Genomic DNA, 13,413 nt, shown 5'->3' on the forward strand with positions numbered 1-13,413 from the left:
CACGCTCCCCCGGCCGGAGCAGGGCAAGCCCCACGGTCCCACTCCCCAGGCTGGAGCTCCAAAGCCCCGCGACCCCCCTCCCCGGGCCGGAGCACAGCAATCCAAAGTGTCGCCGAAGACTCGGAGCACTGCCCGGTGAGTATAAGCCCCACGAATCGGGCCCCGCACTTGCTAAAGCCGGCCCTGAGCTCAGATTACAAAGGCCAGTGTGTATCCTCTCCACACTGAGGGAGAGTCGGACTGGGTAATGAATTTACACTGGTCAGGCTTCTGACCAGGGCAAGATACTACAGTTCTGCGGTGCAAGGCTAGGGGCTTGGCAGGTTTGCTGGTGCCTTTCTCTGTGCAATTCGTGAGTGGCTCAGGGAGCAGTCATGCAATTTAGCTAGTTGTGGAGCTCCACATGCTGTTGTACTGAAAGATAACAGCGCCGGGAGAGGTTTGGTGCTTGTCACTAGCAAAGCATTGTGAGACAGAGCCCAGGCTGGAGAGTTAAGGGGCCACAGCGGTACCCCAGTTCAGGTTGTACCCCAGGGAGCCTCTCACAGACCTATCCTATTATCTATATCTATATAGTATGCTAATAAAGAGTAATATTAAAATACAGATGAATCAATATAGTTAGATACAAGTTTTATTATCTGACACTCATATTTAATATTTGTACATATTAAAATTACCTCGGTTTGTATAATTCATATCAAAGTAAACTTGCATCTTAATAGTGTCCAGGGATGGATTTGCTGTGTCAAGAAGTCTACTAACACAGAGCTAAGAAGAGAGTTGTAAAAGTTAATTCTTTCTAACCACTTAGAATTTTCGGAAACATCAATAGCAACGTTACCATTTTGACAGCAGCAACGGAGCCTTCCACTCCCCATTCCTCATTCTCCCAACAGAACATGATGAATAGGTATATACCACCACTAGGAAATGCAGAATCTGTTCTTGACTACAGAACCATGAGAATGAAGTATGATGTTAGTTTTCAAAATGCTTTAAAGGAATCTTAGGAAATTGATCAGGTAGCTAAAAATTAGCAACCTACAAACTGGTATGATTTAGTATTTGTTAAATGCTGATAGGATGTTTGGTGCTGTATAGAAAAATCTCCTACTGAGACTGATTAGCAATTAAAGATGCTTTCAATATTTCTGTCTGCTATTATCAGTCTCTCTCTCTCTCTCCTCCAATATCTGGTTATACTGTAACTCCAGGAGGCAAAAAATATTTCATTAATCTAATCCTCACCTACCTTCTAATAATTATGCTGAGATCTCAGTAATTTACCATAATATCACTTTAACAAGTAGTTAGATTGTTTAGATTTCCCAATGCATATACAACAATACAGGTGGCTTTGCATAATTGTATATGTTAGCCTGTGGATGGCAATGGCAGGTATGTTCTGTTACTATAAATACAGAGCAGATATTTAAGTTTTATTTCTACATAAGTATGTAAAGTTTCTGAACTTTTGGAGAATTTTCAGAATTACCTTAATAAGTTTTTGCACATCATTTTTTGTGAGAGTTCGATCCACGTTAAACTCATTCCTTGGATCCAAAACGACAGCTTTCACCTGCAGATTAGCAAAATATGTTATTGGGGGACTACTCACAGTGAGTAAAATTACAGTAAATCCTAGCAAGGCTAGAGCCTAAGAACAGAGTTTGAAAATTGTGGCCAATGTGCGCAACTGCTAAATCTTTATACTTGTCTGTTTAGTGAAAAATATGTTATTAATCTTAGGGGGATATTAACATGACCTGAAGGCATTTAAACAAAATAATCAATGGCTAAAATATTAATTTTGTTCTTACCATGAAAGCCACCAAGGTTTCAGACACAGTTTGCCCTTTCATAGCACATTCTTGTCCTATTTCACGAATTATATTCTTTATGACACTTTCAGCCTGAGAGTGAGACATTCTGGACCAACAATACATTAACAGGTTTGATGTTTATTACAGTGCATCATACATTTGTCTTTCATTCTCTGTTTTCCCCACCGCAACATTTACTGACAATAGTGAGATTACATATTCTCTTCTAATGCCCTGAGCCTCTTAAATTTTCAGTAACAACTTGACTAGGTAGCAGAGGTGATTTATGGTTCACTGGACCACAAGTGACAAGAATATTTCCAAACAATAAGAAACTAACACAAAACAAAATTTGAAGGAAAAGTACTAAAACTGATAATAAAGGATTAACCCAGATAGCTTTTGTCTAACAGATGGAATATTTCTTATTAGATGAACAGGACTAACTCAGCAATCAACACAAAAGCAGGAAAAAATGCATCAGCTTTAAGGGAACAAAAATATTTTTCACATCAGCTGAGGTCTCCTTGGAAGCTGAGGGAACAAAAATCTCACTACATCATTAACAGTACCTCTGACACCACTGTTCCCTCTATTTTTTTACATCCATGTGCAGAATGAATTTTGTTATGTGTACCAATATGGAGGTAATGTATGGCAGGGGTGGGGCTGAAGGGTTCAGAGTGTGGGAGGGAGCTGAGGGCTTGGGCAGAAGGTTGGAGTGCGGAGGAATGAGGGCTCTGGCTGGGGGTGCGGGCTCTGGGGTGGGGCTAGGGATGAGGGGTTTGGCGTGCAGGCTGCCCCAGGGCTGAGGCAGGGAGAGAGAGGACTACCCCCAGCCCTCTCTCGCTGCAGCAGCTCCAGGCCGGGGGAGAGGCATCTCTCCCCGGCAGCTCCAGTGGTGCCGGGCTGGGGGAGAGGTGCCTCTCCCAAGATGCGGCAGCTCCAGCGGGGCCAGAGGAGGGGCGCATCTGTCCCCACCTGCAGCAGCTCTTGCTGGGTGGGGCTGGGCCGGACCGCCTCTCCCTGCCTGCGCGGCCCTTGTAGCCTGCTGTGCAGCTTAGAGGGAACTTAGTCTGATATGTGAGGCAGAATTCTGACCAGGACAAGTAGATACCTTTTGTTTGTAGATTAATGGCAAATTATTGAACTACAGGTTATCAACCCCAGGATTCCAATGACCATTCTGAGAACTTCCAGTTTTCCATGTGTTTAAGAAATGAAATAAAATTATTACTTAATCTGAAAGATGATTAGGAATTCCAATTATTTGGATCAGGAGACTGGTAAGAGGATGTTAAGCCTTCTACATCATAAATTCAGCTCTAACTTGGTGACTGAATATTGTTATCCTCTGATGCATATTCAGTGTGAAGTGAGTGTTGGTCTCAGTTCAGTTCCTAGATCAGGTGCCTTCAATTAGAGCTCATTGAAATATAGGATTTTTTTTCTTTTACACATTTTTGTGAAAAATTTGTCCCTGATTTTTTCCTACAAAAATTCCAAATGTAATTTTTTTTAATCAAGTCTTCCCACAATACACTATAGTTGGCACCAAATCACATCTTTCTTAGAAAGCTCAGAAAAGGTCATGGAAATGTAACTACACTCATACCTTATAGGGGTAACTCCAGAATGAGGTTTGAGCATATTGGTAGTTGGGGGAGCTTATACTACTGCTGCAAGGGCCAGATTAACGCAGGGGCTTTAGGGGTTGCAGCTCAGGGCCTCGGGGGGGGCCCACAAAAATAAATCCATAATTTATTTATTGGTCAGTCCTGGAGCCTCTGCCAGTCGATCGCGATCTCTGGGCTGCTAAAAGTCCAGCAGCGCGGCTGGGCTCAGGCAGGCTGCCTACATGCCGTGGCCCCACGCCACTCCCGGAAGCAGCCGGCTCGTGGCACGTGTCTGCAGCCCCTGGGAGGGAGGGGGGAAGGCGGCTCTGTGCGCTGCCCCTGCCCCCAGCACTGTCCCCGCAGGCGCAGGCAGCACACGGAGACACACTGTCCCCCTCCCCCCAGGGGCGCGCAGAGACATGCCAGCAGCCAGCCACTTCCAGGAGTGGGCATGGGGCCATGACATGCAGCCTGCCTGAGCCCTGCTGTGCGACCAGCAGGGAGCTGCCTGTGGTAAGCGCCTTCTGGCCGGAGCCTACACCTCATACCCGCTCCTGCACCCCAACACCCTGCCCCCATCAGAATCCCTTCCTGCACCAAACTCCCTCCCAAAGCCCGCACCCTCTCACCCCCTCCCAAACTCCAATCCCCTGCCCCAGCCCTGAGCCCCCTCCAGCACCCAAACTCCCTCCCAGAGGTTGCACCCCACACCCTCTCCTGCACCCCAACACTCTGCCCGAGCCTGGAGCCCCCTCCTGCACCCAAACTCCCTCCCAGAAAGAAACTAATATAATAGCTGTTCTAAGGTAAGAAGTAGGCTATTTTGAATTAACTTAACTATATTCTAAAAGTTTTAAGACTGAAATGTAACCACAGAATGGCTTTATGTTAATTAAAAGGCAAGTTTAGTATAGCATTAATAGCCTCCCTGCCCTAACTGTGATCATTTTGTTTTCAATTAGGAAAAAGGCTTGTATACAAGGGTCCCACAAAATCTATTAGCCCTGGGCCCACAGGAGAGTTAATCTGGCCCTGACTGCTGCCCATGCTGTACCTCTTCCGAGAGCAAATACAGGACTCCAGCGACCAGGGCCATCAATCGGGCATTTTTCACAAGCACAAAACTCACCTGAGAAGTAAAACAATTTAATAAAAAATATGTTTATGTTTCTGCAAAACTATATCTACTGGGCATGCGCGTTATCGCCCCGTGATAAACAGAGCTACAAGGGGTCCAGCTCGCCCGCCCCCAGGGCCGCCGGTCGCACCCAGGCGAAGCGGAGCGGAGCGCCGCGCCGGGAGGGGCAGAAGGGGACAAGGCGAGCGACGCTCGATTCCGTTACTCTGGCTGCCTCCTGCCCGCCACAAGCCGCCCCCCGCGCCGCAGCTCCCGGCTGGGCGGGGACACTCCGCGAGGAAGCGCGCACAAAATGCCCCTCCGCGCACTTTGCGCGCCCCTCGCCGCATGTACAATGCGCACGCGCGCGGGGGGGTGTTTCTGCACCAGGGAAGCGGCATTTTCCCTCCCCCGGGGGCCGGCGCGGCGCGAGCTCCCTCTCCCCCACCCCGGGGAGCCCTCTTTACCCGACCCCCTGAGAGATTCCCAGTCTCTGCTGCCGCGCCGCCCCGGCTCCCCTGGCCCGCCTCGCCTCTACCCGGACAAACAGGAGAGTTTCCTGCCCCAGACGGGCTAGAAAGCAGAGGATCGTCCTCAGCCGGCCGCTCGCGTTTCCATGGAGATAGAACGCGGCTCCCCAGCGGGCGGGGCTGCTGAGCGAGCATGGGAGCGGCGGGGCGGCCCAACCGCGCGGTGATTGGCGGGCGGGCGGGAGGTAACTGCGGCCCCATTGGTTGTGGTCAGGTTAGGACACGGGCGCGCGAGTGGAAGGGCTGTTAACGGGGACCCCTGGGACGCTGCCTCGAGGGGCTACAGCCGAGCCCGCTCTGAGCAGCCTTGCGCGGTCTGGGCCGCGCTACCCGGCTGCCGGCGGGCCGAGCTCGCTGCTGCTGTCACACAGCGCTCGGCTGTGCCCGCTCCTCTCGCCCCGCAACCAACCCACTGGCCCTGGTCTGCAGCCTGGCGCCGGCCGGGCCCAGCAGCGCCTCCCACCCAGTGCCGCTGCGGAAGGCGGAGCCGGACCTTTCCCTTTCCGAACCTGCCTTGTACAAATCCAAGCGCCGAGGTTCGGCAGAGACCCGAGTTCTGCAGCGTGGTCCCGCTGGCGCTTGCTGGCTTCCTTTGAATGATGGAGCGGGTTGGGACCATAGCCACAGCGCCCTTTGTTTTCTGTTTACATTTTATTTCCCCCCGGGACTGTATTGGTGTTTATTACCGCAACAACAAAACGGGCGAAAATCAGTGCAAAAAACTATTAATATTTTTTCTGGGTAAATAGCGGGGTTTATTTTGGTGGATGGAAGGGGGGGGTATTCAGGAAAGTAATGCTTTGGTGAACAGAATTCAATGTGGTTTGCTGCAGAAGTAAAACAGAACTCAAAACAGTGTGCCACTGCCGAGTATAAGATTCCATATATCCAATCCCCAAATAAAACTTTTCATTTGAATAAACAGTTTACTATTGTAGGCTTAGAACTATTAGCCTATAAATATTTACATTTAATAACTGGGCCACGCCATTTGCAGCGCATATACTCAACTTCATCCTTTTCTCCTGTTTTTTTTTTAAAAAACTTTTGAATACAGATTTTCATTCTATTTTAGTGTGTCAAATTTTTCAGCTGTTATCTAACAGCTTGAAATGTGTATGTGGTGGGTATGAGATTCAATCAGTACGTTCAGATGCGCACGCACTTCAGAGCTTGTGTGCGTGCCTGTTTGTTTGTGTGTATCTTCTAGACGAATACATAGCCTTACTTCAACAGGCAGCTTTGCTCATACACACAGACTAATATGTATTAAAATAATATATATACCCCATGCAATGTATTGTATTTTCCTAATAAAAAAGTTTTTATTTATATATATAATTTGAATGATAAATAAAATTGGGACGAAAAACACAATACTTTTTATAAAACCCAGGATTTTTTCAGTAAAAATCAATTTAAACTGAAAACAAAGGGGCTTACATATCCAGAGATTGTAAGGCCATAGAACTTCCCCCACACTAACTCCAAGTGCCTACAGTTACAAATTAGGGATGTGAAAGGTTAACCAGTAAGTATAGTCTTACCGGTTAACCGCCCTAAGCATTAACCTCTCTGCCGGCCGGTGCGGGCCCAGCTACGGTGCTTGGCTGGAGCAGCGCCGCCTGGCTGGAGTGGGCCCCAGCCACTTAAACAGTTAACCATTTAAATATCAGGGGATAGCCATGTTAGTCTATATCCACAAAAACAACAAGGAGTCCGGTGGCACCTTAAAGACTAACAGATTTATTTGGGCATAAGCTTACGTGGGTAAAGATTTATTTGGGCATAAGCTTTCGTGGGTAAAAAACCTCAGTTTTTTTACCCACGAAAGCTTATGCCCAAAAAAAACTGTTAGTCTTTAAGGTGCCACCGAACCATTTAAATTACATTTTTTAATCTTTTAAACAGTTAACTTTTTAAACAGTATTTACATCCATATTACACATATTGTAACTTTCAATTCAATAAATACTTCAATTTTTAAAGGTTTTCCATGCATTATAGAGACTATGTTATTGTAAGAGCAGGGCACAGTAGTCAAACATATTCATAGAAAAGCAACATGCAAACCTTACCAACATTTGAGACTTTCAAGATAAATGGAATATAAGGGCGCAATGGGAGAGTGTTGGATCCCCTGCAACTCTACAAATTACCTTAAATAATGTTTAGAGTACCTCCACGTCCAAACTGGTTGAAAGTATTCAATACTCCTGGATGTAGAGGTGGAATGGACAATCCACATATTACAGTGTAGAGAAAGTCTTGTGATTAAGGTACTAGCCCAGGGGTGGCCAAATTGACTGACCGTGTGAGCCGCATATGACAGTCTTCAGAAGTTTGAGAGCCAGGGTGCACCTGCTGGGGCTCAGGGCTTCAGCCACGCAGGAAGGAGGGTCTTGGGGCTTCAGCCCTGCGGGAGGCACCTTCTAGGACTTGAGGCTTCAGTCCCCCTCCGGCTGGAGTCCCGGCAGCACACCCCACAGGCCTGAAGCCCCGAGCCCCGGCAGGCACACCCTGCGGGGCTGAAGCCCCAAGACTCCCCTCCGTGCTGGGCAGACCCAGAGGCGACACATGGAGGGGGCACCTGGGGCCATGTGCCCCGCCTTAGATTTATGCCAGGGTTTCCTGCCCCTGCTCGGTCACATGGTGCCACCAGGCCCTCTCCCTGCACCAAAGCAGCTGGAGCCAGCATGCTGGGAGCTGTGGCCAGGGCTCCCCTGCCCCAAGCACAACAAAAAAAAAAAAAAAAGCCACGATCGCGATCGGCGGCAGGTCCTTCGCTCCGAGAAGGAGTGACAGCCTTGCTGCCGAACGGCCGGACGTGCCCCCCCCCCCCTTCATTGGCCGCCCCAGGCACCTCCCTGCTTGCTACGCTGGTGCCTGGAGCCGGCCCTGGCTGTGGCGAGAGACAGCGGCAAACAGCTTGGAGCTGCCGGGAGAGCCAGTGCTTTTGCTGCTGCCTCTCCCTGTGGAGCTAAAGCAGCAGCCCCTCCCTACAGCTCCCAGTTCTTTGCCGCTGCCTCTCCACAAGGAGCTAACACCTGGGAGCAGGGGCAGCCCGTCCATATAGGCAAACTAGGCGGTCACTTAGGGTGCCAAGTTAAATGGGGCGCCAAATTCGAGGAAAAAAAATCAAATTTAAAAAAAAAGAAAATGAAAAAAAAAAGAAAAAGATGAAAAAAATACAAATAAAATAACGAAGATGTGATTATTTCAATTCCTGTGCATGTACAGAGAGAATATGAATTATAATTCATTTATATAAATTTCTGAGAATTTATTCATATGTCAAATATTTTATTTACTGCAAAAATAAATAATATTTTAGCGATTTTTTTCCCAATTTGCGACATAGGGTCAAGATGACCCACTCCACAATTTTGATAAACAATAACTCAGCCACAATTAAACACATCCGCCAGCGGCAAGAGCTGCAATGCTAGTGACACCTAACTTGAATATACATCAAGGTCGCATAGCTGCAAATTCATGTAGAGCAGAGATATCGTGAGTTGATACATGTCAAATGGTCATTTTAACACACATCGCAGGTAGATGGTTAAGAATAGAGCAAATACTGTGGAAAATTGTGTTTCTTGGTGCCAAAGAATAAAGAATAACGTCTTTCAGCATTATAAATCCAAAATGTGAGTATCTTTAAGCGATATTAAAACCTTAGCGTTATTATCAGGCTGTATAACTTTTCTTTGTTATCACATGTAATAAATAAGTTCACATGTAATAAATAAGGTCCATAAAAGAAAAGTAAGAGCATTAACGCTTAATAGACTACGAAAGTGATGACGTCACACTCCAAGCGGGTAACAGCGAGGAAGGGGATTACTTTCCAAACAACCGGTGTCGGGTTATAACGTCGAAAAAGGTCATTTTGTTTCCATGTAAACGATGTAACTAACTGTTTTAATAGGTAAGTGAGTGTATGCTACTAATCATTGAACCTTTAAGCAGTGAAAAGACGTGTTGGGATGGCTGCAATGTGGTTTAAATCGCTAACCATGTGGTGTGTCAGCCATCCTGAATGCTATAATGCTTGCAGTCGGGAGCGCAGTACATAACAATATTCAAATGCCCCATGGCAGAAAGAGGAAAAAGAAAACCCTCAGGAGCTGAGTATCATAAACAAAAGGCTGAGAAGGAAAAGGACCAAGCAAAACAGCAGGACCCTTCTTGAAATAGCTTCTCTTTAATCCAAATAAAGATGGAAGCAGTTCACAGCTTCCAGATGAAGGTATATTACTTCGAGATGAGGGTAGTTCACATCCACATAAAAGCAGTTTGGAAACTCAAGATGATGGAAACTTACTTCTAGATGAAGGCAGCTCACAGCATCAGACTGATATGGAGAAAATGTATTCACCTTCAGAGACATATGCAGAAATTGAAGTAAATGAAGTAGAAGGAAGAAAGGATGAGGAAGTTACAAACAAGTTACAGTGTGGGGACTCAGCTTCATGGCCCAGATGTAATGACAGTGTGCAGAAAATTCTTGTGGAACATGGACCCGAACAAGTTCATGAATTTCCCTTCCCTCAGGATGGAAATAAAAGAAAATTCTCTGCTCAGCATTACAAGAGGAAACTCATTAAGGGGGAAGAAATTCATCGAAACTGGTTACAATATTCAGTGTCGAAGGACTCTGTGTTTTGCTTTTGCTGCAAGTTGTTTAGAAATCAAGCAATTGGTACATCATTTACTGAAAATGGTTCGAAGGACTGGAAAAACATATCATCAATTCTCTCTTCACATGAAAGAAGTACAGAACATTTGGAATGTTTTCAAAATTGGAAAGAACTTGAATTATGATTGAAAAAAGGAAAAACTATCGATGAAGAAAATTTATGTGTGATCAAGGAAAAAGAAGAATATTGGCAACAAATATCAGAATGTTTGATTGCTTTAGTGAGAGTTCTCACTGGGCAAAATTTAGCATTCTGCAGCCACGGTGGAAATGAAAAATTATATGGAATTATATGGAAACTTTTTAAAATCTGTTGAATACCTACCTTTGTTTGATCCAGTCATGAAGGACCATCTATGGAAAATAACTGATCATGAAACACAGGTTCATTATTTAGGAAAAAATATGCAGAATGAACTGATTCAAATCCTAGCAAATGCCATTAAAAAGAAAATTGTAGAGGCTGCCCATTCTGCAAAATACTTTTCAATAATACTAGACTGTACACCAGATGTGAGTCATGTTGAACAAATGACGATGATCATTCATTTTGTGGATATGGAAAAGTCTGCAGATGAAGATAGAGTTGAAGTGCTCATAAAAGAACATTTTTTGGGTTTCGTACCACTGAAAGAGACCACTGGAGCATTTATGACTGAAACTATTCTACAAGAGCTTGAAACAATGTCATCATCTGTTGAAAATTTATGTGGCCAAGGCTATGATAATGGGAGTAATATGAAGGGTAAAGACAATGGTGTGCAAAGGAGAATGATGGACATCAATCCTAGGGCCTTTTTCATTCCCCACAGTGCGCATTCTCTGAATTTGGTTGTCAATGAGTCTGCTAGATGCTGTTTGGAGGCAAGCAGTTTCTTTGACCTGGTGCAACGTGTTTATGTGTTTTTCTCAGGCTCAACACGCCGTTGAGAGATTCTGATCCACCATGTGACTTCTCTAACTGTGAAACCACTTAGTCAGACAAGACGGGAGAGTCGCATTGATGCTTTGAAGCCTCTTCGCTATGAACTTGGAAACATTTATGATGCCCTAATTGAAATTTCTGATGATACTACCTTTACTGGATCATCTGGCAATACGGCACGTTCAGATGCAGAAGCTCTTGCAAATGGCCTTTCCAAGTTCAAATTTGTGATTTCACTCATTTTGTAGTATAATATCCTTTTCGAGATTAACCTCACTAGTAAGCAGCTTCAGGAAAAGAACTTGAACATACATTCTGCTATTCAAAAACTGCAGCAAACTAAAAACATTCTGGAGGAATTCAGAAGTGATGAAGGATTCGAAAGAACACTGGTAGATTCTCTCGAGCTTGCTGAAGAAATAGACTTTCTGACAGAATTTGAACCAGAGCCAGTTTGCATTTGGCAAAAGAAACAGCAATTTTCGTATGAAGGACGAGAGACACCCATTCAGAACCCAAAACAAAGGTTCAAAGTGAATTTCTACTTCGCAGTTCTTGATACTGCTGTTCACTCGGTTGATGAAAGATTTAAACAGATGCAGCAGCTAGAATCAATATTTGGCTTTTTATATGATATCCACAGCTTGCAAAAGAAAACAGCAAAACAGATAAGAGAATTTTGTATAAAACTGGAGTCGGCATTGACTAATGAAAATTCAAGACATTGATGCTACAGATTTATGTAGTGAGCTTCAGGCTTTTTGAAGACAACTTAAGAAACATTCCACTCCTGAAGAAGTACTGAAGTTTGTTTGTGAAAAACTCACAGACAGTTTTCCAAACATTTTTATAGCTCTACGCATTCTTTTAACTTTGCCAGTTTCCGTAGCTTGTGGGGAACGTAGCTTCTCAAAGTTAAAATTGATAAAAACATATCTGCGTTCAACAATGGTGCAAGAGAGACTTGTTGGACTTGCTACAATGTCAATAGAGCATGAAATAGCTGGAAAACTGGATCTAAAAAAACTAGTGACTGAATTTTCAAAACTTAAAGCAAGAAAAGTCATGTTTTAAGAGCACAGAGTGTTGTTTATTCAGAGTGTTTTGTAAATACAGGTTAAAGTTCATTGAAGAGTTTTCTTATTTCTTTCTATATTGGATGTGGTGGTAATGGCAGTTAAAGCAGGATAGCGTAATGGATGATTTTGGATTTGTAATAATAAAAATTATAATTAACATTTTTAATGCATTTTTATATGAAATATCATCTAGATGTTGTGTACAAATATATTATGAAAATTTTGTGTCTCTATTTTATTTGATCTCAGAAACATTGGTTGGACAGACAGACGGACAAACCGAATAATTAAGCCTCTGTTTAAAAAAAAAAAACTTAAAAAACATTAAAAGGAAAAAAAGGGATAAATGTTTCCCAATTTACCAAAAACCTCAGCCTAGATCTGCCCTTGGGGTTGGGGGGCGCCAACTGTATGGTTCGCCTAGGGCGCCAGTTGCTGGCAGCTAGTGTAGGGCCGCCGCTGCCTGGGAGCTGAAGGGAGGGGCTGCTGAGGGTAAGAGGGTGTGTGTACCTGGGGGGGCATGACTCAAGCTGGGAGGGGCATACCTTTAAATTGTGCCCCCCACTCTCAGCAGGCACCAGTTGTCTCTGGGAGAAGCCCCTAGCCCCACCACCCTGCCACAGGGCAGAAGCCCCAAGCCTCCCCCCACCCCCAGTCTGGTAGGCAGCAAATGGGGTGTGGGGGCTCCACAAACCGCACTTTAACTGTAAAAGAGCTGCACGTGGCTCATGAGCCACAGTTTGACCACCCCTGGTCTATAGGGAGACCAGGCACCTAACTCAAGTTTTGTGGATTCCAGTGATTTTTTGAAGTTCCTAAAAGTTTGGTATTGCAACACTCAACATCACAACACCTACATCCCTCAGTGCCTCTGAAAATCAAGAGACTTATTTAAGTGCCTAACTGGATTTAGGTGTGTAACTTCAGACAACCACATTTTGAAAATGTTGGGCTTGGAGTCTGGGATTTATAGGATGGGATGTTATATTGGGGGCACCCAGTGTGGATTTTTATGCAAAAATGTGATACAAAATTGTGCAGTTTTTTCTCTTTAGCATTTTGGTGAGCTCCTGTAGGCTGATCTGAGTTAATAATTATTGCTTGTTACATCCCACTATGAGAATTGTCAAGCACAAGTAGAAAGGAAAATGGACAATCTGTTCTTACCTACTAATTTCCTTTCTTTAATTAATCATGTGTTGACAGCCATAACCATACTTTTCTTAGAAACTGGCTCAGTAAAAATCTGGTCAGATGGATAATTACTTAATTTTTGGATTGTTAATATAAAAAGTAGCATGTTTAAGCTTTCTGATTCTGGGAAGAGTGTACCAAGATGGCAGCTGTAGCCCCAACTACAATAGAACCGCTCTGGACTTGCCTCCCTCCCCCCATGGTTGAGAGGAGGAAAAGGCTAGTGTGATGATGTCAGTTATGAGTAGTCAGCGAAAACAAATGATTAAGAATGCAAGAAGAAATTTTTCTATCCCTGACTTTTTTCAAATTAATTTGAAACATTAATGTTGCATTAACTTATTTTTTTCCAATGTTTCCCTTATTTCCATTTTTTAGAAGAAAGAAAACCCCTGGCTATGGCACTTAGGAGTTGTGTAAT

The 13,413-nt window shown here is 44.5% G+C and overlaps 1 protein-coding gene across 1 annotated transcript in view; it reads right to left on the reverse strand.

The window, feature by feature from the left end:
- CFAP206 (cilia and flagella associated protein 206) overlaps window positions 1-1,949 on the reverse strand; it is a 27,408-nt gene extending 25,459 nt beyond the window's left edge. Inside the window, exons 1-3 of the mRNA XM_026652927.1 lie at window positions 1,824-1,949; window positions 1,499-1,582; window positions 681-771 (exon numbers count right to left, since the gene is read on the reverse strand). Of these exons, the coding sequence (XP_026508712.1) occupies window positions 681-771; window positions 1,499-1,582; window positions 1,824-1,949 (301 nt within the window). The remainder of the gene's footprint in view (window positions 1-680; window positions 772-1,498; window positions 1,583-1,823) is intronic.
- Between the last annotated feature and the right edge of the window lie 11,464 nt (window positions 1,950-13,413).

Source organism: Terrapene carolina, unplaced genomic scaffold (assembly GCF_002925995.2).
Source record: "Terrapene carolina triunguis isolate 2854851 unplaced genomic scaffold, T_m_triunguis-2.0 Scaffold42, whole genome shotgun sequence".
Taxonomy (NCBI): domain Eukaryota; kingdom Metazoa; phylum Chordata; order Testudines; family Emydidae; genus Terrapene; species Terrapene triunguis.